The 26,002-nt window shown below is 38.4% G+C and overlaps 2 protein-coding genes across 2 annotated transcripts in view; one reads left to right on the forward strand and one right to left on the reverse strand.

Annotated features, from left to right (window-relative positions):
• bmpr1aa (bone morphogenetic protein receptor, type IAa) overlaps positions 1–8,580 on the forward strand; it is a 23,341-nt gene extending 14,761 nt beyond the window's left edge. The window contains exons 4-13 of the mRNA XM_052573534.1: positions 3,292–3,457; positions 3,554–3,656; positions 3,749–3,845; positions 4,282–4,372; positions 4,738–4,876; positions 4,965–5,157; positions 5,242–5,539; positions 5,620–5,795; positions 6,317–6,447; positions 6,552–8,580. Coding sequence (XP_052429494.1) covers positions 3,292–3,457; positions 3,554–3,656; positions 3,749–3,845; positions 4,282–4,372; positions 4,738–4,876; positions 4,965–5,157; positions 5,242–5,539; positions 5,620–5,795; positions 6,317–6,447; positions 6,552–6,677 — 1,520 coding nt within the window. The 3' untranslated portion in view covers positions 6,678–8,580. The remainder of the gene's footprint in view (positions 1–3,291; positions 3,458–3,553; positions 3,657–3,748; positions 3,846–4,281; positions 4,373–4,737; positions 4,877–4,964; positions 5,158–5,241; positions 5,540–5,619; positions 5,796–6,316; positions 6,448–6,551) is intronic.
• On the reverse strand, positions 7,786–22,467 carry LOC127970798 (multimerin-2-like). The gene is made up of 7 exons (XM_052573533.1): positions 22,039–22,467; positions 16,649–16,771; positions 15,733–15,839; positions 13,512–13,679; positions 11,458–11,873; positions 9,900–11,382; positions 7,786–9,333 (listed from the first exon to the last, which is right to left on the reverse strand). The coding sequence occupies exons 1-7, from the start codon at positions 22,359–22,361 to the stop codon at positions 8,930–8,932; spliced, it is 3,024 nt and encodes a 1,007-aa protein (XP_052429493.1). The 5' UTR covers positions 22,362–22,467; the 3' UTR covers positions 7,786–8,929.
• Positions 22,468–26,002: the final 3,535 nt, after the last annotated feature.

Raw genomic sequence — 26,002 nt, forward strand, 5'->3', positions numbered from 1 at the left:
TACACATGTTAGGAAAAATATGTGTTCTTCATGATATCATATTTCTAATAGCATTTCTTTCTGGCTGCCTATTTTGTTAGGCTCATACTGTGTTTATATTGAGTTGTATGTGATCATCAATCACATTTTCAGTACATTGTAGGCGATCCATTTGAATTATGCAGTGAATTGTGCCCAGCTCTCTTGTTCAACTGTTTAATCCCAAATTGTTCCCAGACAAGAATATATCCAATGATGCGTCATTAGTAACCCTTTGAAATACTCAGTAATTGTGTTTTAAGAATGTTTGGGAAAAGTTTGTGAAAAATTTTGTTTTATGGTTGGTCTCAATTGTGACAGGTGAGATAATGTGTGTACTGAATTAACATATTTCTGCAGTCATAAAAATTGTTTTATATCTCAGCCGAGCTATTTTAAACTGTTTGATTCCAGGGGTTACTATTATGCATTAAAAAAAACTTATACAACATTGATAGAAATACAGAGATTAAAAAAAATCGATGTTTTTCAAAATTGTTACTTCTTGTAAAATATATCATAAAATATTTATATTAGTAATACCAGTATTACAACATCAATATTGTATCTTATTTCTTACATTTGAATCTTTAATTTAGTGCAACATTTTGTCATTGCTAGGCATGTCATGATTATGAAATTTGGCTGACGATTAATTGTCTAAAAATAGTAAGGGTTATTGCGATTTAAATGTCTGACTTTTATTATATAATTTAAGGTTTTAGCAAATAATTATGTTGTTATCTTTTAATCCTTTTTTAGATATTTTTTTGGAGTGTAAGATCCAGATTCTACAACAGCTTATAGGTGCAATGGAGAAACGTCAACATATCCACATGCTCAGCACTTAGGCTTGCCCTACGTTTCGAGGCAAAGTTCCCAGCAGCAGAGAACAAGTGCTCTGAGGGTGTTGATGTTACATACATTCATTTTCAATAGAACGCTGCATTTGACTTGCATCACGGTGCATTTTAGGTGAAGCATCCGTTCGAAAAATCGCGTCACAACATCACGTCCCGGTGTATACAGTGAATACATACTGAAATTATTGTTGTGTGGCTACATAAAAGTTTAAGCATATGTGATGCATTGCCACGATTGGTCTGACTGGCGTGTGAGAGAGACAAGGGTGCATATGTTTACTACTTACATTACCTTGTTTCAGCGACGCTTGGTGAAACAGCATGAAGTGGATGTTTTCGGTTCAGATGCTGAATCATTGAAGATGTCCTGCTGTGGAATGCCAGGTCTACTTTGTAGTAGACGCATTGCACCTTGTTCTCAAATTTTTTTAAGAATGTAATGATCCCAAACTTTAGACATTCTCTGCCGTTAATGGACATCTTTACTCTCCGCCATCGCGCCAACTAAATTCAAAATGCATCACGCGCTATGGTGTGCTTCCTGAACATTGAACAAAGGTCCATGTAAATCAGATCCCTTCGAGTCATAGGAATTTAATGAGGCTTCGAGGCAGAGTTTTTGCCTCAAGGAATTTTTGTAATCGAGTTAATTGAATAACTCAATGAATCATTTCAGCCCTAGTGTACGACTCCCCCTTAATCCCCTTTAAAATAATGGCGGTTGCGGTTGAATCAAATAATCGTGATTGGACGGTTATTTAATTATCGTGACAGGCATTGCAACATTTCAGTGTAATTTTCACTAACAACTGCTATAGGAAGCATACCTGAGTTCACTGTTATCCTACCGGTCACTCTTGTGACCATCAAGATGTTTACTCATTCTATGACCACACATAATATTCATATATTTATATTAGACACCTTAAAGAAAATGTCTACCAAAAATCTGTGTCATATATTGGTTAACATACTTTACTGGCCTTTCGTTTTGGAGCTTTGATGCAGTCACATTATCATCATCTCAAGATGCAGGCAGGAAATAAACCGCTCTGGTCATGTGAAAATTTGCACGAATCATGTTAACCTGCACGTTTAATTGAGACTCTTTATTTTTTCCATATTTGCTTGAAGTGCACTAAAAATTTGTAAGGTTTTTAGAGCTTTAAAAATGAAAACCTTTTTTTATGGTAACTATTATGTGGATTAACTGGGTTAAACACTGAGTTCAAATAGAATTAGTCCAAGAGGAAAGTCCAGTCTAATTGTAAGATCAGTAGCACACGGGAAGGCTGTGTAAGACAGACTAGTAATGGGATCTGAAGATGGAATGCAGCTGATAAAGAGCACCGTGTCGCCCTGCCGCCCAGTCTCTCAAACTGCTGCTTTGTGAGTGATTAGCTGTGTTACAGACAGGTCTGGACTGGATTGGAGTCATGCTCAACAGAATGCTCATGCACTGTGACATGATGATAAGACCGTAAGATCAGTAGTGACATGTCTCAGAGGCCTTTATTGAACTGAAATTCAAATAAAAAGAAAAATGAATGGGTGTGAAACAGAAAGGGGCATACATGAATGCACATGGTAGTTGGGCTGCATTTGAACAGGAGCAGGTTTCCAGAGGAGTGAAGGATGGGGAATTTGTTTAGGATTGACACGATACCTAAATGTCATTAGCTAACTGTCAGCCAGAACAGGAAACTAAATCGACTGTTTGCTACAGATACTTCAGAAAGACTGGTATCAAAGTCACTACTTAAGAGATTTTATGAAGAGAAATAAGATGCACATTGCTTCATTTTAACCTAGATTTGTCGTAGTTTTTTTTTTTTCTTAATGTTTTAGAAAGAATTATCTTGTGCGAACAGAGGCTGCATTAGTTTTATCAAAAATTCCATTACAAATTAAAATTGTGAAATACTATTACACTTATAAATAATTGTTTTCTATTAATTTTCTTTTTAAATGTCACTTATTCTTTATGGCAACGCTGAATTTTCAGCTTCATTGCTCCACTTTTCAGTGTCACAGGTTTCAGAAATCATTCTAATATGCTGATTCGCTGCTCAAGAAACATTTCTTATTATTATCATAGAACTGAAAAAGTGTTAGCAAGGTGTAATATTTTTTCAGGATTATTTGATAAATATCAAAGGAACTGAATTTGAACAGATCTAGATCTTAAGAAACATTGTAAATATCCTTACAGTCATTTTGATCAATTAAATGCATCCTTGCCGAATAAAAGTATTAATTTTGTTTTAAAAAATGCTCCTGACCCCAAACTATTAAACACTAGTGTGTGGGTTTCTGGAACCATAGACTTTGGTTTATTAACAACTACTGGCCATACTGTTTCTTTGCTCACCCGGTCTGGCATTGATTGTAAGTGTCTTGTCCCTTACAGCAGGTCAGAATCCCGACCATGTGCTACAGGGCACTGGAGTGAAGCCTGGCTCAGACTCCAGAAGGCCCCGGGGCGACTCTACTGTGGCACCAGAGGATGCTGCCCGCTTCCTCAGCTGCCACTGCTCAGGACACTGCCCTGATGACGCCAAGAACAACACCTGCGAGTAAGGCACCTTCTCTGTGATTATTGCACATGTTTGTGCTTTGTTTATTGGTAGTCAAAAAAATTAAGCAGATTGCTTTTCTTTAAAACATAACAGGACAAATGGGCAGTGCTTTGCCATCATTGAGGAAGATGAAAATGGAGATGTGATCTTAAGCTCAGGCTGTATGAAATATGAGGGCTCTCACTTTCAGTGCAAGGTAAGAAACATTGTCTCTTGTGTTTTATGCTTTGACACCTTGTGTAATTAAATATTAGACTTTCTGAGTTTGACCCATTTGATTATTCACAGGATTCACAGTTTGCACAGACACGTCGAACCATCGAATGCTGCCAGTTTGACTTTTGTAATCGAGACCTAAAGCCAGAGTTACCGCCTCGAGACACTGGTATGCTTCAGTACTAACTACCTGGAATATCATACATATTATATAATAAACAAAATAAACACATAATCTAGCTAGCTAAAATAGATCGCAGTGACGGTTGCCAGAATGGTTTGTCTGGGACAAAATCAATTAGTAATGTTAAGCATGATATACCATAATTTTTCATCAATATCCTTAAAGAATATAGGGATTAATGTATATTAATGTTTTCCATTCAGCACAAATGGATCAAAATTGTCAGTAATAAACTTGAATTTGAATTTGAAAAATTAATATTTAAATAAAAATACTGAACTTTGTTCATCATAGAATTAAAAAATTCAAAATCATTCTGTTAAATTTAACAAAATAATATTCTGACCAGGCCTGCTGATTGAGCCCAGGTTAACCTAATGCCTTAATGATGGACATGTGTTTTCTCTTCATGTCTTTACAGAACCACCAGACCCTCACTGGCTGGCCTTCCTCATTTCAGTGACTGTGTGCTTCTGCACCCTCATCTGTGTCACTGTCATCTGTTATTACAGGTGAGATCATCACCGCACTGAAGCTCTTACATATAATAGCCGCTTGTGACGTGCCCATTTTTTCCACATCATTTAACTTTAACTGTAATGCTTGCTGTTTTTGCATAGTACCTTTGAAAACACATGCCACCCACATCATGGCCTGTTGTTGTCAAAAGAGAAACACTTCGGTTACTGCAAGTAGGGGCAAGACTACTAACGATGGAAAAGTTTGCCTTTATAACAGATCAATCTTTTTTAGTTTCTGTTTACTGAGCTATCTGTCAAAACATGTCATGTTGGTAAAAAAAAAAAAAAAAAAGAAAGAGCTCTCGGATTTGAAGTACAGCTGTAAAAAAAGATATTGTTTTCGACTGTGTCCTCAGGTATAAGTGGCAGACAGAGAGGCAACGCTACCACAGAGACCTGGAGCAGGACGAGGCCTTTATCCCAGCAGGAGAATCTCTGAAAGATCTCATCAACCAGTCTCAGACCTCAGGCAGTGGCTCCGGGCTCCCCCTGCTGGTGAGCAATCAGAAATGCAGACCGTAGGGTCTTTGTAGGACTGTAGGTGCTCATTTTTCATACACCGTGTTCCTGCTCATTCTAACAGGTGCAGCGCACCATTGCCAAGCAGATCCAGACAGTGCGTCTTATTGGAAAAGGCAGGTATGGAGAGGTGTGGCTCGGCCGGTGGAGGGGCGAGAAGGTAGCAGTGAAAGTGTTCTTCACTCGAGAGGAGGCCAGCTGGTTCAGGGAGACAGAGATCTACCAAACTGTGCTCATGAGACACGAGAACATACTAGGTACACTTCATGATGATCTCGTTCATGTGTAGTGTTTGAGATTGTAAATCAGTTGTGTAACCCAACTCTTCGATCTGTCTGAAGGCTTCATTGCTGCTGATATTAATGGCACTGGAGCATCTACGCAGCTGTACCTGATCACAGACTACCACGAGAACGGCTCTCTGTATGACTATTTGAAGTTCACCACTCTGGACACGCAGGCCCTGCTCAAACTGGCCTACTCTGCAGCCTGTGGCTTGTGCCACCTGCACACGGAGATCTACGGCACGCAGGGGAAGCCAGCCATCGCTCATAGAGACCTGAAGAGCAAGAACATCCTCATAAAGAAAAACGGCACCTGTTGCATCGCTGACCTCGGGCTTGCCGTCAAATTCAACAGGTGCTTCATCACTCTTCGTTCATTTTGAAGTGCTTTGTAGAGTCATTTTGAGGAAGTAACGTTTTCTTTGTTTGTCTCAGTGACACAAATGAAGTGGACATCCCACTGAGCACACGTATGGGCACCCGACGCTATATGGCTCCAGAGGTCCTGGATGAGACTCTGAACAAGAACCACTTCCAGGCCTACATCATGGCGGACATCTACAGTTATGGCCTGGTTATATGGGAAATAGCCAGACGCTGTGTCACTGGAGGTATTCACTGGCAAATCTTTCTTTTGTTTTGTTAAAATATTTTTGATATCACTTTAGTATAGGGAACAATTCTCACTATTAACTAGTTGCTTTTTAGTATTCCTATTATTAACATATTGCCTGTTTATTAGTACTTATAGATTCTCCATGACTATATTCTACATCCCTAATCCTGTCCAATACCTAAACTTAACAACTACCTTACTAACGATTAATAAGCAGCAAATTAGGAGATTGTGGAGTCAAAAAGCCCTGACTTGTCCAATCGTTTTGTCTGCATAAGCCCCGCCTCTTTCTTTTAATCAACTGCAAGCTTGCATTCAGAACTGCATCCAATCAGCAACTGATGGATAGAACCAAGTTTTCTGTTTTTGATAATAATTTTCATTCAGATCTGTCACTAATTCGGTTTCATTGCAACTTGAAGTATTTTGATCTAAAATGGAAACTTCCTGTCGTGGATGCTTGCTTACATTTAAACCATTCATAATTGAAGAATCCATCCAATGATTGTTTCCCAGGTATCGTCGAGGACTATCAGCCGCCGTATTATGAGATGGTGCCATCAGATCCGTCGTATGCGGATATGCTTGAGGTTGTGTGCGTCAAAGGACTGCGGCCCACTGTATCCAACAGATGGAACAGTGATGAGGTGAGTCATCCAGCAGATGGCGCCATGTTGACAGATTTAGTAACTATTAGTAGAGTTGATAAATATGTGCAGAAGAGAAATCTAATAAGAGTTCTTCTCCCCAGTGTTTGAGGGCCATGTTAAAGCTGATGTCAGAATGCTGGGCCCACAATCCCGCGTCGCGCCTGACCATCCTCCGTGTCAAGAAGACTTTAGCAAAAATGGTGGAATCGCAAGACATTAAAATCTGAGTGGTTTTTATTTCGTCTCTGACATCATTGTACCTTTCACAGAGTAGTAGGAGAGTCGGTGATGGTAACACAGCTAACTATGAAATATAGCAAGCTCTCGTTCTCTGTTGGATCAGACAATGGTGCCTTTGCTGCTTTCTGTGAAAGCTCTGTCATTGCAAACTTGGATGAGAGGATTACTGCAACAGACTGAAACAGTAGAGTGGGAAAGAATAACAGACCCCACTGCCTTAAAATACACTCAAGTTATTCTGCATATGTTTCTTTAGACTTCCTGCCATATGGATGAAATGCTGTGGACTTCTCATGGAATCTGTGTAAAGCATACTGTGATTTAATGTATGATGTGTAATATATTATAGTAATAGATTAACTGACAACAGAGCAAAACAATATGCTATCAATATAATCTCGTCCAGTTGTTGTAGACTACCTGATGTGTGGCATTTTAAGAATCATGATTTAAATACACAAAAGTTCTTCTCTCATCTGCCACAAAAGGTTAAAGGTACAGAGATGCATGCTGCGTTTTCAGTAGATGCAGTTTAATTTGTCAAAATGGCTATTGCTTAAACTGTATATATTGTTTGTGTTTTTAAAGCATGCTATTTTTAACATCCTCAAAATAGAAAACATTCCCAGTGTGCAAGCCTTTGACCGTATAGTTTCATAAAGTGAACCAGCTACAGATACATCTGAATTGAATTAGGAAAGAAAAGTCTTCATACTGACAGGTCGAGTGCTGCAGCGATTTCTTACTTCACTGCGGTCAGTATGAACAGCCCTTCAAAGTTGCCAAACTTAGTGGAGTGTTTTTTTGGGGATCGGTTGATACATTCCCGAGTTCACTTTATTTAGAGATGCTGGGTGCAGGTTTTTTGGTACGGATTACTTTGTGACTTTCGAGGATTTGGTGATATTCTGAGCGTATGTCCTTGCCAATGTTATGAATCTTGTTTGAACTGTGTTTATGTTTTGAGGAGGCTGAAGGTGAAGGGTACGACTGTAACATCTGTTAGACATCAGTGCTTTTATATTTCAGTAAGGGCTGCCAAAATACGCTCTTGGTAACTGGTACGATCCAAAACACACAATGTTGCACAACATGTTTACAGAACTCCCATGCATTTTGTTTTTTATTCTTTAGAAAATGCAGTGTTTTATTTACTTTTTATTCTTCTCAGTGCCATTGAAAAGCCCAATGCGATTTTTAATAGTAGTTGAACAATTCACAATCGTTCTTTCCCCCACTATCTGGACTCTTAAAGACAGGATGTGTGAATATACTACGTGCCAGACTAAGGTGCTTTGTCGAACAGTATGCCCGGAAATGTCAAAAGGGTATCTTGATTAACACAATATGTCAAGGTTACTGACATGCTTACAAAAGGATTTAAAATATTCTGAAAATAAATAATAGATCTATTAAAGGAAACTTTATCTGTGGATAACTTCAGCATACAGTACGGTACGCTAGAGAAACACTAGATTTACTGTATATGAATATACATTTGTTGCTCTTACTATAAAAGAAGTATGAAAATTAAATCTATGAAATTGTTCATCATCTGTACCAAATGCTTTTCTGTGGCTAAAAGGGTTTTTTAAAACATTAGGTTAGCTTTTGACTGCATTAAAGAAAGTTTGAATCATGGCTATTCCAGAAGAATCTTACATTTTCCCAAATGCTGAATTTTGCATCCATGCCCTAAGGCTTCTGTACTTCATCCAAAAACTGAGAATGCATCACCTCACTGTAATCTGAGTTATGAAATATGTTGAAAGGATGTGTTTTTGTTCCCCATTACTGTATATAAGCCTGTAGATATTTCATTGTGCTCTCCCATAGTATCACCCAGCCCATCGCTATGTAATATATTAAATAACCTGTATAATTCTGAAACTGCTTTTTGTTTTATTCAGCCCCTGTGTAAGATTAGCCTCGAACTGTATAATATTTGTCCATGTAATCTTTAACAAATATAATTTTAGGACAAATTTTTTCTGTGGGTTGTTTTGTTTGTTTGGTATGAACTGAAAAAGTAAAATACCTTGACATCCATTTTTCCGCTTATTAGGAATATCGTAGTTGTCACACTGAAACCAAAGGTAAGTTTCATAATTGCTAGCTGTTATTTTAGTCTCTCAGATCCTGAATGAGAAATTGAAGTGTTGAGCAGTGCAAAAAATAAAATAATTATATATGTTTGCCATCTTGCAGTCCTTTTGCACTTTTAGTAAGTTGCATGTTCTCAGGTGGTCTGGAGCATCAGTAGACCCGCAAACGTGTTATCTTGTGGGTTGTTGCTCTCTATCGTTCCCTGTAGCAGCTCTAGACGGAGTTCCTCTCCTTGCTCCATCCTCAGGATGCAGACACGTGTTGCAGGTGCACCCAACTTCCTCTGGTTCTGCCGTAAGGAGGCCGCTACCTCTCCACCTCTCTTTAATTGAGCCAGACATGGGCCCGGTCCAAAGTCCAGTGTTACCACAAAGAGGTAAGCACCAGAAGTAGGAGCACGAAATATGCCCGTTTTTGGCGAGTATAACTGTTCATGATTTAGGGTCACGCTTTCAAAAAGGACTGTACCGGGTCCGTTAGCACCTTCTGTGGTGCTGGCCAAGAACATAATTGGACTGTCTGGGAGCTGACGAAGCACTGTTTGAAACCAAATGATAATGAAAAGGCATTAAAATATGAATGCTTTGAGAAAGAAAAAGAAAAAGATAATGCAATTACAACTGACTCTCACTGGGGGTGCTCTTGTCACAAATGTCAACTAACATTTACTCTTGGTTCAATGTGAAAAACATTTGACATGCTTAATGTAGCATGTTAAATAATTACATTATTTCTGTATAGAAAATGTTATATTTAGTTATTTAAGGCAAGGGTCTCTGAAAATTTTGTTCCCACAACCTATTAATAAATGGTCATGTTTCAATGAATTATTTCGCTCATTTTAGTTTAATAATTGCCATATTGTACTAATTTGTTTCCTCATGGCCAAGATTGAACTAAGTCAAAGTGGTTCATTCATTTTTTATTTGTGGCCATAATATAATTTCCCCCCATCAAGGCTCCCTAACTATAAAACAACAGTATATTAAAATAATTTTAATGGGGCAGTTCTTTAATAGAGAAAGCCCTGTAAGTTACATTAGCTGTAATATTAAGAGTGTGAATACTTTTGCAAGGTACTGTATGTTTATTTATGTCCTTACCTGCAGACTCCAGTGATGCATCTCTTTTGAAGCGGTAATTCACTCGTTCTCCCGTCTGAACAGCTTTGTTATCTGCTCTCTTCCTTTGTTTCCTGTTTTGCTGTTTTGCTTCCTTTCTCTTCATCAAAGCTGACAGTTTATTCAAATCTACGGATATCTCAGGGTCAGTAAGTCCCTCTGTATTACTGAAAATGCTGTTAAAAACTCTAAGGTGGGTCTCAAGGTCCTTACGCAAAGTATCCACCTCTGACTGCAGTTTCACGCCACCAGGGGGAGTTCTAGTGCAGTTGCAGCAAGAAGAACAACGATGTTTCTCAAGCTGTTTAATGTCAGCTGCAAGTTCTTTCACCATTTTCTCTAAAGTCCAGAAGTCATTATCAGAGTACTCCTCGGAAAGGTCAAATCTTCTTTTGATGCCCACCGAGGGCCAGTCTGAAAGCACTGAGGGCTCATCCGCTGCCATCACCTGAGGCGAAGCAGAGTTCAACATTGAGGCCAAACTGCGACTGTGTCCATTGATCTGTTTTTGCATATCTCTGATGCTTTCCTTCAATTTTGGTAAAGAGAAACTTATTTTTTCCTCATTAGACCATGCCATGACCTCCAACACCTCTTCCCCAAGCAAAATCTCAAGTACATTCGAATGACGAATGGCATCCTGGAGCAAGGTGTTGAAAATGCTATGTAGTTGCTGGATCTCCTTGACCTTGGCCCTGTCATGCTCTTGGAGTATATCAATGTCCTGCTGGTTGCCCAGAAGAGAGGCCTGGAGTTGCATCACACTGTGCTGTAACATTCTGCTCTTTTCCTGTTCAAAAGCAAGAGACTTTTGCACATTTTGTAGCCCTAGTTTCAGATCTTCCACAGTTGGAATCAAAGACAGACTGTCTGACATCTCCTGAGCCTTACGCTCACGGGCCAGCTTATTTTCATTCGCTATCTCTTTCACATTAGCTACAGTTTCTTCCAACTGGGTCACCGATGCTCCAAGCGCAATACAGTCACAATCCTCTCTTGCCGAACTTATATGCTTGTAATAATCCGTAAAGAGATTGTCGACTTCAATCTCCATCTCCTGCAGAGTGCTTTGGAGAACACTGATGTTGCCGTTCAGCTCATTAATGCGGTCAAGAACTGCTACCTTGGCTGCCTCCACCTCTAAAACTGTCTCCATAAACTGAACCTGGCTGTTGCGGCCAGTCTGGACTATTTTATCGTCCAGATCTTTCCAACCATTTTGGAGGTCCTCAATGTTTGCAGTCACTTGTTCATGGCCTTCAATCAAGCCACTAAGTCTCACTGTGTTGTTGATAACTTTGTTGTCCAGACGTGTGATGGCCTCCCAAACAGCTGTGCTCTCATAATACTGACTCTGTGAAGGATTGGTCTTCTTTTCAGGCCCAATCTTCTGAAGCTCCTCATCCAGCCTCTCCTGCTCCTGCCGCACCTCAGACATTGACGTGTTCAGCGAGTGGAGATTCACCTAGAGCAAGACACGCATTCAGTACAATAGTTCTGCACATATAAAAGTGTCTCGAGGTTGAGTAAAAATTCTAACCTGTAACATCTTTTGGTTACGTTTGATTTTGACATCTATGTCTGTCTTGAAATTCGTCAGGTTGTAGTGCAGCATGGTTTGCTGCAAGTGGAGACTCGCTTCTACCTCATCGCGGTGGATGCGAAACTGAGTTTTCACTTCCTCCAGTTTCTGTAAACTCTCCCTCAACTCTGCCTCAACAGCCTCCTGTGGATGGTGCTCCTCACCACCAACCTCCAGAGGCTTAGTGACCCTCCCCTGCCCCTGCTCATGTCGGAGTTGGGCCATGTCCCGCTGCAAACCCTGCACCTCCTGAGAAAGCCGTTCCATGGTTAGATTGAAACCGTCCAACATAGGTTGCAGGTGAGACATCACAGCGTCTTTAAAGATTGGTAGGAGCCCGTGGTGAAGGTAAGGAGTTTCAGGTTGAGGAACACCTTCATTTAGAGCAAAAATAGAAAGATATTATGGGATGAAACCAAGACACATTAACTTTAATTTGGCCTTGTTTGGAGAAAAGCTTAAAATAGATATATTCACATTATTTTCTCTGAACATTCTAAGCAACGTACAAAGAGGGGAATCCAAGCAACAGTTTTTGAGGATAAGAACCACATTACCAAAATAGAAATTTGATTCTATTCTCATTCTTAGATAATTTTCCCTGTGATGCTGTTTATCCTGTTTGACCTTTTGTCCTGCTCATGAGGAAACATCTAAAATATGTCGGAATGATTTATATGTCCATTTCCATTTCAGCCTGAGTCGTTCAACCGACCTTTGAACCTTTTAACTGACCCGTCATCAGCCCAAGGTCTTTCACACCCCCTGCATTGTAAGAAACTGTGTGTGGTATGTTTTGTTTTTGGATTTTGAGAACAGGTTTTAGTTAAGTGTTTGAAGCAAGAAGAGATTTGCACATCTACAAGTTCCCTGCTGGGAAGCTGAATATAGACATGTTCTCAAAACACTGTCTAGATAGCTTCAGAATTTATGCTCCTGCTGTTTTTTTTCTGTTGTAAAATCTAATATATATGATTGAGTCAACTTTTATTACCCTGACAACATTGTTATTATTAGCAAGCTCTGCCTACCCAGAACAGGGTAACTAGAAGAAAATTCTCTCTTCAGACTTCAAAGTTTTTTCATTCTTTTGTCTTATTCTGTGAGAGAATGCACATTTAAAAGAGTCTCTCAAGCGATATTTATGTGACAAATGTGTCCTTACATCAATACCGCTCCAGCCGTTCAAAGTTTTCTCAGGGTTGTTTTGTGCCTGGATTCAATCTATATCTGAACCTCTGTCGTTTCCATAGAACATGACATCACACTCACAACCATACAATGTTTGTATGGGGGACTTATTTCCCAGGGAAAGAGGATATCCTGTGCAGGAACTAGTAATGAGAAGGCACAGTGAGGAGGAGATTTCATAGCAGAGGAATGGAGGTTTTCGCCCAGTCTGCAACATTATTTACTGTTCTGTTAATCCGGCATCCTCTGGACAGAACAGAAGGATGTACGAGAGACCGGCTCTGGACGAGACAGACAGAATAATATCTCTGACAATGCATATTACAACCAAAGGAAGTGTCCGGCAAGCAACTTTCTGGTGCGGACAACACACGTGATTTGTTTTCTAGTCTTTGGATGTACAACAGAGTGAAAATAGAGACCTATTGAATATATATTACAAGAGAAAGTTATGGAGGAAAGGGGATTTTCACATACTCTACAAAAAAACACCAATTAACTGCCAATTTTGAAGCCTAAAGGTAGGCTATAAATAATGGACACCATGGTCACATTACTTCAGCGTCAAATCAATTAAGCTTCTCAAACTTTTCTGTCTTTATTTAAAATCTACAGGTTGGAAAGTTTGAGTTTGAATAGTTTCAACAGTGCACGGATAAACACAAGAAGACTAAAAGTGGACTATAGAGTAAATGAGTTGACCAGTTTGGCATGTTGATGTTTCATGTCAACATCTGCAATCCCATTTAGCAATTTGTTAGCAAGTTCTATGTGGTCTAAGCAAAGTCCACGAGGAATATTGCATATAAAATTGAACATACCTCTCCTCTCAGAGTGGTCGTGGCTAGCATGACGGCCATGCTCATAGTCATCTGTGGGCTCTGCTGCAGTTTGATTCTCTACATCAGGTTGTTGAGCTTCATATGGTGGACCGCCAAACATTTGATAATCATTCTGCTCGCCGTTCTCCTGAGTTGGTTTGTGATGTCCTAAGAAAAGAGAAGGAAAAACAGTAGTGTCAAATCAAACATGGCATTGGGATTGTATTGATTGATGATACCATTGCCATCATGTGCACTTTGACCTGTGCATTTGAATCTCAGGAAGGTCATTAGTAGGAGTACTTGGTATCAGATTGATCAGGAGCATGGGAATTTCCAAGTTTGCGTCCCAAGCCTTTGTTTGTGTCCCTACAACTAACTCGAAGGATTATTTTTAGAGATGTGGATTTGACGCCCTCCTCTGAATCATGTTATTATTCTAGCGTGCTCCAGTGCATGTGTGTATTATTGTTTTGTCCATGCTTGGACTGAAGCACAGTCTGTGTGGGCTCGCCCCGTGCCTTCAGAATGCTCGTACGCCCTTTTCCGTCCTCCCATGTGGGGCAATAACATTCTCATAGCCAGCTAATAATTGCACAAACGCTTTTTTCTTTTCCTCAGTTTGTTTCAGCAGCCAGTCTGTGTCAGTCTGTTACAGGTATATAGTCATGCATGGCTAGAATGCTGTATTAGCCAATCAGCATGCAAAGAAGCAGCTATCCATGTTGTATTAGAGTTCATTCAATTACAGATGGCAAAACTGTAGATCTTTAACTTATTTAAAGATGAAAGAGTTTTTACACAGTCTGTCTGTTGCTTCATGTCCCTCTGGATGTGCTGTGCTTGCTATGCTAGGGTCTTCAGATTCTGAGAAGTGGCCATCTTTGACTGAGCAAAGAAAAAACGGAGACAAAGAAAATTGCCTGGTTTAGCCGTTCTTGTTTTCAAGAACATGTGGCACCTCACTAGTGAAAAGCTCCTTTTACAAAAGCCATTTTGCATCGGTTTAGGACAATCTTGTCCAAAAAACATGAAAGAGCCATGCATGGTCATTAAAAGGGAGATGTTTATATATGTTTGGACAAGCAGTGTATTCAGATCTTTAATCTTGTTACATGTACACGAGAGAGGAGTAACATCATGTCAATCATTTGGAAATGGAAATAGAAGTGTAGAATCAAACAAGTATATCGCTGACTTACAAAGCAAGTCAGGCGTGGTATTGCAAGCACTTCTTGTTCTTGATTCCAATATCACATTAAAGGGTTAATTCACCCAAAAAATGAAATTTAGCCTGTGTTTTACTCACCCTCAAGGCATCCTAGATGTATATGACTTCCTTCTTTTAGACAAATCCAGTCAGAGTTATATAAAAAAAAATTGTCCTGGCTATTCAAAGCTCTATCATTGCAGTCAGCGGGTGTCACAGTTGACCAGTCCAAAATTCATCAAATAAAGCGAAAGCATCCATAATAAAACAAGGCCCAGTCGGCTCCGGGAGGACTGAATAAAGGTCTCCTATTGTGAATCCATACATTTTTGTAACGAAAATATCCATATTTGAAATGTAATAAACACTTTTCTCTCACTTCTGGTATCTGTCATATGCGGACGGATAACGAATGATGTATGCGCAGCATGCACCCTCTGAGACATGCTAGTCTAGTGAGATTGTGTATAAGAGCAAAGGGAGCAGTTTCCTTACTTTAGCCATGGAAAACCAGCCTCATTTTGGTTTATATTGAAATCCGCAGACAAATATAATTTTTTTTCTTTTATACAAATCCTCGGTTTGTATTTCTAATTCATGACTGACATTTTTTGTTCTCTCTCCTCATTTGTCACTAATCACGTAATGTCGACAGATGTGAGAGAAAAGTGTCTTATGTTTTAAATATGGATATTTTTCATATAAAAACACATGGATATGCTACAGGAGGACTTTATTTACCGCCCGGAGCGGTGTGTGCCATGTTTTCTTTTGGATGTGTGCACTTTATTTGACGACTTGTGGACTGTTCAACTGTAACACTGCTGACTGCAATGATAGAGCTTGGAATAGCCAGGAAAATGTTTTATATAACTCAGACTTGATTCGTCTGAAAGAAGAAAGTCGTATTTACCTAGGATGCCTTGTGGGTGAATAAAACACAGACGAATTTTAATTTTGGGGTGAATTAATTAACCCTTTAAGTACTGTTGTGTCAAGTCTCATCAGTACCTGTTTCCTCACAGTTTTTCCCAGCATGCCCAGGGCAGCATCCCCACAGCAGTGCAGTTTGGATTTTCTCCTTCTGTCTGTACACTGGCCGAGTGGACAGCTTGTACCTGCATACAAATTATGTTGCATAACGATAAAGTTATGAGATATAATGTGTTTTTATGTTAAAATACCTTTTCTATTCTAGCTTAATATGCATCAACCAGTAAAAACTCAATCAGTGACATGAGTTTATGGGCAGGACTAGCTGTTTGTTCAACCAATGCACTTTTTCATCAATTTATAGGTTCCAGAAGTGTTTTTCCCATTAATTTTTCTTTAGAGGTTTTAAAAAGGCTTTGTTTAGGAGTTAAACATTATGAACCAAACCAGCCAGCTAGGAGATGAATTACAACATTACAAACTTTAATTTGAAATAAATAGGTGGACAACAAGACAATGGTAAGACTGTGTAAATCTTTATTGAGACGAACTACAATCCTATAAAACATTGAGAAATAATATAATGAAATTAAAAACTAAAATATATAACTATTGATTTAAAGATATTCATTCGGCACAATGTATTTCTCGTAATTACTTAACTCAGATTGAGAATTGATTATTTCGCTGCAGATTCATGAGTAACAAAGTTATTCCGCTGTTGAGCACAATTATTTAAAAAACAAGTAATGCATGCCAATGGATTCAAAAAAAGCATACAATCAGTTAACAACTTCATAGTTCATAGTTCTGTCTTTAAAACTTAATTTAATTAGTCATCATGCAAAATTTAATTCTCTGTTGAGAAAATGAAAGGGATTTTTACTTCCGGATCCCAACTATGGAAGGTGATGGAACAGGTGAGGGTTTTGTGCTTGTAGTGCAGAATCTACATTTCTCCTATTTTAGTTTTAAAATATAATGTATTACTTACATGACTAGCTGGCAGTCTGGGGTGCGGTTAGGACAAGGACTCTGGGACCTTATGGTGTACTTCTCAGTTCCACAATATACTACCACAGTAACAGCCTGCTTGTGAACAAACGCACACCAATTCCTGGAAGGGAGAGTGAACGTCAGCCGCACAACTTGTTAAGTATACTCTGTAGTTAGGAAACATCGGAAGTATCTAGTTCGGTCAAGGCCAGAGGTTCATTGTAACCAATTAGCAATAAAATAGTTATTTTTGCATACTTGTGTTTAGCTGAACCTTCTTTCTCCTAGTTCTCAGGGTCATGCCTAAAAATATTTCATTGTCTACCGGCAAATATTAATCAACAAATGACACATTAAGCCCTTTAATGTGTTTCTTGGAATGCATCCATGGTAATCACAAGGTACTGTAGTTTGATGAATAAACGGCCGGATGTTTTCCTCAAAGTTCTTGGAATAAACCCCATTTACAGCAACATTAAGAGAAAATATGATGTGATTCCTGTGATTCCATTTTTCATATTGTCATTTTGGAGAGTTTCCTCCTTTATGTAAAAGTTATGTGACTATACAAAGCACATGAATATTTAATGAGGCAAGCACTGTGGCAGCTTATGATTGGCTGTTTCTTGCTGAACATCTTGACTCAAACACTGTAAACCTTCATAGATAACCTCTTTTCAGGGTAAAAAGTGGTGCAAAACACCATTCAAAATTACAAGTGTGAAACATTAAAACAGTTCCAATCATATTTATGCAGAATTTTCTAAACTGATTTGAGCCTTGAATATGTTGAAATATTTGAACATTTGCAGCTAGACCCTGTGAAACTGGATATGATGTATCTAATCAAAGCCATGAGATTAGTGAAAAATAAAGTTAGAATTACCATTATATGTCCACAAAATATAATTTTTTAAACACTATTTCTTTAAAATGGATCGTTAGGAGGGTGACAGCAACTTCACAACCAACTTGAAAGTAGCATGCAACTGGCAAAATGAAACAACTGTATGCAAATGTTGGGAGAAGAAAGGCAATTATTACTATTCTGTAACGTACACACCTCATACAATCAGAATTAATCTAAAATAATGGTTCTATTGACTGGGTTTTAAAAAGACCTTAACCCATGGCTAGTTAAAATGTGAAAACCCTACCTTTGTTATTCTTGGTTATTGGAAATAAAAAATACTTTGTAATAACATTGCAAACATTGAATTCCTATGAACACAATGTGATGGCACACAGTTGCTTCCTTTCAAACCAGGAACCAGAGAATAGGTGTTTGAGTGCCAACAGTCATGACTCATTGATACTGGTGCTGAGATCATGGCATCCCTGATCTGGTCAAGCAGTGAGGGAGAGGAACAGTTCTCTATTCAATTCTCGATTGACCTGTTGAATACAAATGAGGAGATAAATAAAATTGAAAGGTCATCGCTTCACACCAAGGACAGAGAAGGTCCGTACCATGACACAGGTTTAGAGGTTGGTTACATTCACTGATTGAGGGTGGCTGACCAGAAAGACAAAACACAGCTCTAAGATTTCATTGCGACCAGCTGTGAGGTCCTTTTCCTGAGGTCACGGCAGAGCTGATGATGATGAGCTGCAGTTATTTTAGAGCGGATCTTTGTCATGAATCTTTGTTAGCGTTAACACCGAGCAGAGATCAGAGGTTTGTTGAAGTTAAAGGCTGGACAGATAAGGCTCTGTGGATAGATGTATTTGGAAATGGTCCTCTGAGGAGGAACATCGTCATGCAATAGGTTGTTTTAACTTGCTCAATCCTCCTGATGTATGATTCATAGTCCACATGCATGGATCAAAACCTCCCTTACAAATCCATCACATCCACTGCCGAGTTGTGAATAGTTTTGGGTGTAATTGTTCGGTCTTTGGTCAATGGTTGGTTAATTCGTTCAGTGTGAGCTTGAGAATGAGAAACGCTGTCTTGGTCTCTCCATTAATCAAACATGAATGTAGGGCAAATCAGGTCAAGAGGACCACTTCATTTCGAATTCTGATGACTAAATGACTGGGAATACGTCAGGTTGAGTTTTTGATTTGTGTAACGTACCATGTGGTTTTAAACCCACAGGCCATCATACATCTTACATTCAGCAACACTTACAAGCCAAAACACATCACAAACATACTCTTCCCAAACACTATTGGTAAGCAACAGCACTATTTATGGATGATTAGTAATACCTAATGTAGCGTTGTGCAATTAATCGCATGTGATTGTCATGCGCATCTCATCAGTAAAGCCAGTGCCATGATTAGTAGTATCATCATATCATCGCATATTAATCGCATTCGATTTCAAACTTGATATCGCCTAAACTTAATGTGTTTTCGATCATTAGACTATGAAACTTACAGCTTGACTTATCCTAGAGAGCTTTACGCAAGGTTTGAGCTAAAACAAAATCAGTTGTGTACCATACATGCCACAGTTAATCTTACATAAACAGCATTAGTGCTTGTCTCCAAATAGAAGAAACTTTGACAAAAGGTATACAAAATGTCAGAGTATCATCATCTAAGTGGGGATTCTTGAGTAACACACTACATTTTCTGGTAATGCACACAAGCTGAAAATGTCAAACAGAGGGGAAGCATATTGCAGATGTAAAGACGTTTGTCTCTGTTGTTGGAGTTAACACAAGGAATGTTTCGAACATTACTTAGTCATTCCTCTGACATTATATTTGTTTTGATAACTAAGCTAACCGTAATGTTCTCATTTATTAATAGGATCTGAAGGTAAAGGGATTAAAAGTCTCAAGACAAGTTACCCAGAGCACGTGAATCACTTTAGTTTACAAGTCTGTGATTTTGCTTTATTCTGGGGCAGACTGGGATTAAAGAATTAAAGGATGGTGCACAACAGACTTGCCTCTCGCTGCCTTCATCTCTGGTTTACTTATAGCTTCTGTAACCCTAAGAAGAGGTTAAATCGAGCTGGAATGATCTGGAGCCGAATTCTGGCCCCCTTGATACAGAAAGAAAAACAAATTAGGCAGCTTGTGTCTCAATCCATTCGATTTAATTTTCTGTCTCCATTTAGTGAGTTCACTCAAAAACTAAAATTTTACAGCATCACAGACAGAAAGTTATGTACAGAACTGTGTATATTCAGTGTACATCCCAAGCCATAACATATTATGAGTTAGAGAGAAACGTATACACATGCCTGTATAAATCAAAGAGCTTTGAAAACCTGTTTAGATGTTTTTATCAGCCGACATTTATCCTACTGTATACATAGTTGAAATATTAAGGATGACTATTAATCAAGGATTTAGATTGACTTTGGATCCTATTGTACAGCAGCTGCAACAGATAAACCTCTCCCCATCCATGTCATTACTCTGATTCTAGTCCAAGAAATAAAGCTCATTATAAGCAAGTGAAGTGGTGAGTTTATATTGATTTGAGCACAAAAGGAAACAAGGATTTTCTTGTTTCTTTTCTTCTTCTTTTTTTTAGAGATTGGTCAAGACCCAAGAAGTAAATTATATGAAAAACTTTTTTAGGGCCAGGAGGTAAGCTAAAGCAGCTTCTTGAGACGGACCCAGGATGAAAGCAGATGAACTAAAACCACATCAGAGAAAGAAGAGTGTGTGAGATGATTTGAAATATAGAAACCGAATACACGGGTGTGGAGAGAGGTACACATTCAGATGAATTCAGGGGATTTCTGGATGATTTGACTTTGACAAAACAAGGTTTTGTTTCATAAGAACATGTCATTTGTTTTGACATTTGATTTGTTGTGATATTCCAACAGCTGTTCTATGTTCAGTAAGCTTGAGAAACGTTGTGTAGTGAAATTTCCATTTAAGTTATTTTTGACAATTTTTATTTAATTTTCCCCAAAACTAAAAAACATTCCCTTTGTTATCCACGCTTAATGCTATTTTCCTGCAGCTCCCTCCAATTTTGTGCACCTGGGCATCAAACTCTTTCTTTGTCTCTCTCTCTGTCTTTCTTTCTATCTATTCAGATCTGTCCATGCGTGCCAAGACACCACATCTCCAAAAAAAGAAGGACTTTTCTTTCATCCGCAGACTGAGACCTCCCCTGAATTCCACCTGTTATTTAACAAACCTTTCATGTTCCCCTAATCTAGGCTTTAATGATAAACAACAAAATATAAAAGACAAGTCACATTACAAAATAAATAGAAGCATTGCAACTGCAAATGCCATTGATTAATAATAATCATCTGTAAAAACATACATTTTTCATTGTTAATTTCTGCATTTAAATAACTGATCATTAAAATAATTGAATTTTTTCGTTAAATGAGTACCTCGTATGTTGTAAATATTGCTAATTCTTTATTAAATTCCTTTTTTTTTTTTTTTTTACATAATTAGAATTCTGTAATTAATAAAGTAGTGTACAGTATTTGCTACCTCAAATCAAATTCAGTAACTGCATGAAGTGGATTTTCTGAATGGGGTCGTAATGGGATCTTAATCAGAACCAAACCTGGTGTTCTTCCTTTAATCAAAAGGACGCCTTATTAAATACAAAGTGAGGCTGTTATCAGAGACTCAAGCCTGCTGCTGAGCAAACTGGGGTGTAATGCGTGTATGCAGGTTGACGTAAAGAGTGACCCAGCTCTTGTACAAAGATTAAACTGAGTCTGATCTCAAAGCGCAGGAAACATTCGGCTCCTATCTGCTCCAGGTAATTAGGCTGAATTATAAGGATTAGCCAGAGTTAAGAGAAAACATATGGGCACTCTTGACACTGAGGAGATGTGAGGTTAGAGTATTCTTAGTAACAGGTACCTCCAAATGTTTGCTGGAACACCTTTCCTGTGTTTAGCTTCCACATCAGCAAAACGCTGATTGTACCAGAGATGGGGAAGATAAGAAACTTGAGGAAATGATGGAGAGGAGCCTAACTTTGCTTTGTTTTTACAGAGATTGCTTCACAAGCTGCTCTGCTTTAACCCTAATGTGGCGTATTTTCTTTTTTTTTTTTTTTTTTTTAAGATACACTGATCGAAAGTGAAAGTAAAGAAATGGTTACAAAAGTTAGCTTTGATAAGAAGATAAGAAACTTGAGGAAATGATAGAGAGGAACCCAACTTCACTTTGTTTTTTCAACCTCACACGCTGCTGCTCTGCTTCAGCCTGCTCTGCTTCAGCCAGGACAAATAATGAGCTATGCAAAAAAAACAACGTTTTTTTTTTTTTATGACATACATGTAATGAGATAGATTATGAGAGAAATGCCCTGGTGGACAATCCCCTTTTCAGCTAAAACCTCAAGAAATGACTTTATTGCACAATGTGGTCACAATTATGTGTTTGAATCAAATGAAGCATGATGAATGAATGAATGAAGAACAGCAACACTTACCCAGTGCGAGGTAAAGAGCCCCCGGCTGATGGATCTGATGGGTCTGATGGGTCTGGAGAAAGATGTTCAGGAGTGGGATCATGGTGTCCATGACCAAGTGGATGGTGGACAGACCCATACACATCAGGAGTCTGCCTGTTTAGTCCTTGACCATGATGAGGTGCTCCAAACCCAACCAGTGGTACTCCGTGGTCCCATCCACCAGCGTCTGACATGTCCTTCAGCTCATCCTCCTCTTCTAGCTCCGGGTCTCTGGCTCTGACCTCACATCGTGCTGCGAGAAGCAGCCCCTGGAGTAGCACGGCCAACCTCAGCACCACCATATCTGCGTACTCCTCAAAACACACAGGAACCGCTACCAACACGAGAGGACAAGATGTTGTAAAGCTGCTGCTCTCTGGTGCCTTAAGGAAACTCTCCACCCCCCATCTCGAAAGTGATCCTCTCCCTCCCCTCTCATGTCAGTCCACTCCCCTCCGTTCCCTGTGTCCCCCACCTCTATCTATTCCACTCCCTCATTTAATAGTTTCAAAACTCCAACAATCCTCGGAAATGCCCCCTCCCCCCCACGTCCAGCTTACTCCCCCGTGGAAAGGTCGCGGAGCCTGGAACACTGAGGCCCGTTAGCTCTCAGGCTTCACATGCTCGGAGGTGCTGGACACACACACTTGACTTTAGGAGTGAGGAAGCAGTCCATTTCTCTTGGCTGGTCACCAGAGGTTTAACACTCTTATCAACTCTTGCTGCTCTTGTCTCCACTCAACACAAGTAGCTCAGGAAAGGGATGTTAAAGCTGAATGCAAGTGTATTACCAGAAGATAAAAGTACAATGGTTTTTATACATAAAACCATGAAAGAGGAAACATTCCCGTACTTCTACGTGCTTTTTCTCTTTCTTGTGTGTTCAGTAGCAAATACTTTACTGTACTTTCCAGTAATCAAAGAATCCGAATAAAATTTATTATAATTTCTACCAAAATATTAAGGCGCACAACTGTTTTCAACATTGATAATAATAGGAATTGTTTCTTGAGGACCAAATCAGCATATTGCAATGATTTCTGACGGATCATGTGACACTGAAGATAAATTCTGCTTAGTCATTAAAGGAATATATTTGATTCTTTTTTAAATAAATTAAAATAGAAACCTGGTAATTTTTTAAGTTTAATAATATTTCACAGTATTAGTTTTTACTGAATTTTTTATCAAATGAGTGCATGCTTGGTGAGCATAAGAGACTTCTTTCAAAAACACAAAAAGATCTTAGCAACCCAAAGAACTCGGTTTCTCTTGACATCATCAGAGTTAGTGAGACTAGCCAAGCTTGATTTAATTAATTTCTCATCAAAGAATCAAGTTGATCTGGTTCACAAAGTTTAAATAAATAAAATAAAAATATATAAAATCAAACGAATCCACCACTCAAAGCATATAACAGCATGTACTGTACATAAATCTATAAATGCCATTTATGTCCAGATAATTTTGCATCATTTTTGAAGATTGAAAGCCCCAGGCCCCGTTATGTGTAACTGCATAGAAACGATGGATAAATTCTTCAAAGAAAGTCATAAATGTTTGGAACAGGGTTCTCATTTTGGGTTGATCTGTATCTTTAAGAGATATGAATAGCTAGGAGTCCCTCTGCTGGCAGCAATCTGCGAGGAAACATGGATTTATGACCTTTATTGTTCAGTGATGAGTCAGGACGAGTCAGCGTTATAGTTGAAATAGTATAGTTTCTCTGCTTTACCATACTTACAGAAACAGATGTTTTAGTGGTTCTGTATAAACAATGATCACTTTTTTTTGTCTAGAACTCATTGTAGAGAAAAGTAACTGAATGTTTAGCATATTAGAATGATACATGGTAGGCTAATAACTAAATAATCTGAGCAGTCTGGAGGGGAATACAACCATTAGTGTGTTAAAATAGTGTTCAAATGAGCTCGGAAATAGAGATTGTATTGCTAAAAAGCGATCTAAAGTTGGTAATTTTCGAATCAGGGAATATAAACGGAAGAGTATGGCAGACTATAAAAATCAAGCCTCGTGCAGGACGCTTACTTCGAGTCACCAGTAGATGTCACTGCTGTAAAGCTGAAGTGAAAGATATTACAGCATGTTGAATTCCTGAAGTACTAATGATATAGTGTTTGTCTTGATGATGAGAATGCACTTCTGATGAACGAACTGCCTTTTAGACAACAATGTCACACAAAATAATCAAGAACTGATTCAAGATAACTGTAGAGCTAACCAAGTGAATATTTAATAATTATGATATTATGTAGTAATGTGTTGCCTTCCAAAATCATCTAAGAAATAATAGTTAAAGGAAACATATAACTATATAAACACCAATAAAATATATATTTGGGCTGTAAAGGAGAGAAAGCTTCCCCTAGCTGTGCATCAGCTCCAGTGCAGTCAAGAGCAATGGCTGATGCTACAGTACGCATCGAGACCTGAGCTTCAGTTGTTTTTGTTGCTACAGTTGCCGGTAACATACACAGGTATTTGAGCAAGGCTTCTGACTGTCACCAACTGATGTGTCATTTAGCACTGCTGTGCAAATTTGGTAGCCTATATTTCAGTGACCAATCGGAAAGCCTTTCAACTAGGTTATGCATTTTGCTGTCATAATGAGAATGACCTCTGGTGGTGAACTACCTTTGACCTACAGTACTTGAAGAGCTACTTAGACATGTGTAGAGAAAGTGTCTTTCACAGTTCTCACCTTTGAACTAATTCTTTAGACCCAGATTCAATGAGGGGGGAAAACATTTAGTTTCCAAGGCAACTCAAGCTGTTGCAATGGTATTTTTTTTAAAGTCACTAAAACAGACACCATACAGGCATTGTGTGTGTCTCTCTCTCTGTGTGTGTGTGTGTGTGTGTTTGTGACATATCGGGACACAACTTTGTATAATGACATGGGTATGACACAGGTATTACAAGGAGAGGGTGACTTATGAGGACATAACCCATGTCCCCATTGGTTTATAAAACGCTTATAATCCATACAGAATTAGTTTTTTTGAGAAAGTAAAAATGCTCAAAGTTTCCTGTGAGGGTTAGGGTTAGGTGTAGGGTTGGTGTAGGGCCATAGAATATACAGTTTGTACAGTATAAAAACCATTACGAATATGGGATGTCCCTACTTTTCACAAAAACAAATGTGTGTGTGTGTGTGTGTGAGTGTGGGTTTGTGTTTGTAATGGCATTCCAGATTATGTGGCTATTTTCATGGTGAAAAATATTTGGGCTGAATTATATCATGTATTTATTAGGGCTGTCAGTCGATTAAAAAATTAAATTTACATGATGTTTCAATTAATCCATCGCAAAATAAATCTGATTGTGAAAATACCCATAAAAGATTGATATTTTAAAGCTACTTTTGTGAAATTAAACGATTACAAATTGTAGCTTTAGAATGAAATATTTTATTTGATTCAACATAAAATTTACAACACAAACATTTAGGCTACAACGGCCTAACGTAAACGATGGAACAAAAGAAAATCATTTGAGGAACATCTCACATGATTCGAAATAATTCTGATATGGCTTCAAAGTCTGCAAAATTGATTAAAAAAATCATAATATTGTGTTAAAATGTACAATAGCAACTTCTTACTTACTGAACTGTTGTATAAAATCACATTTAAGATTGGGATAGATTAGGACAAAAATAAGCACAAGTGTCATATTGCTCTTGTTGTCCGTGTGATATAGTATACAGTATATATATATATATATATATGTATTTATATATGAGACAAAGCACATAGGCCTAGAGGGGCATTTTTTTGCACCAAAATCTTGAATTTTAATAAACTGTGTATATAGAACAATTTAAGAAAACACATGCAAATTGAAAAAACACCAGCAAATCAATTCGACAACACAAGTGTTGCAAATCATCACAACACATGCATATAACGAAACGCGCTGC

Source organism: Carassius gibelio, chromosome B13 (assembly GCF_023724105.1).
Source record: "Carassius gibelio isolate Cgi1373 ecotype wild population from Czech Republic chromosome B13, carGib1.2-hapl.c, whole genome shotgun sequence".
In the NCBI taxonomy this organism is placed as follows: Eukaryota; Metazoa; Chordata; class Actinopteri; order Cypriniformes; family Cyprinidae; genus Carassius; species Carassius gibelio.

Coding starts and splice junctions, on each gene's coding strand:
- LOC127970798 (XM_052573533.1), bottom strand. CDS start 22,361: ATGGTGGTGCTGAGGTTGGCCGTGCTACTCCAGGGGCTGCTTCTCGCA. Junction 16,772..22,038: donor GGCTCTTTACCTCGCACTGG/GTAAGTGTTGCT, acceptor TCTCCCTTCCAG/GAATTGGTGTGCGTTTGTTC. Junction 11,383..11,457: donor GTAACCAAAAGATGTTACAG/GTTAGAATTTTT, acceptor GTCTTGCTCTAG/GTGAATCTCCACTCGCTGAA.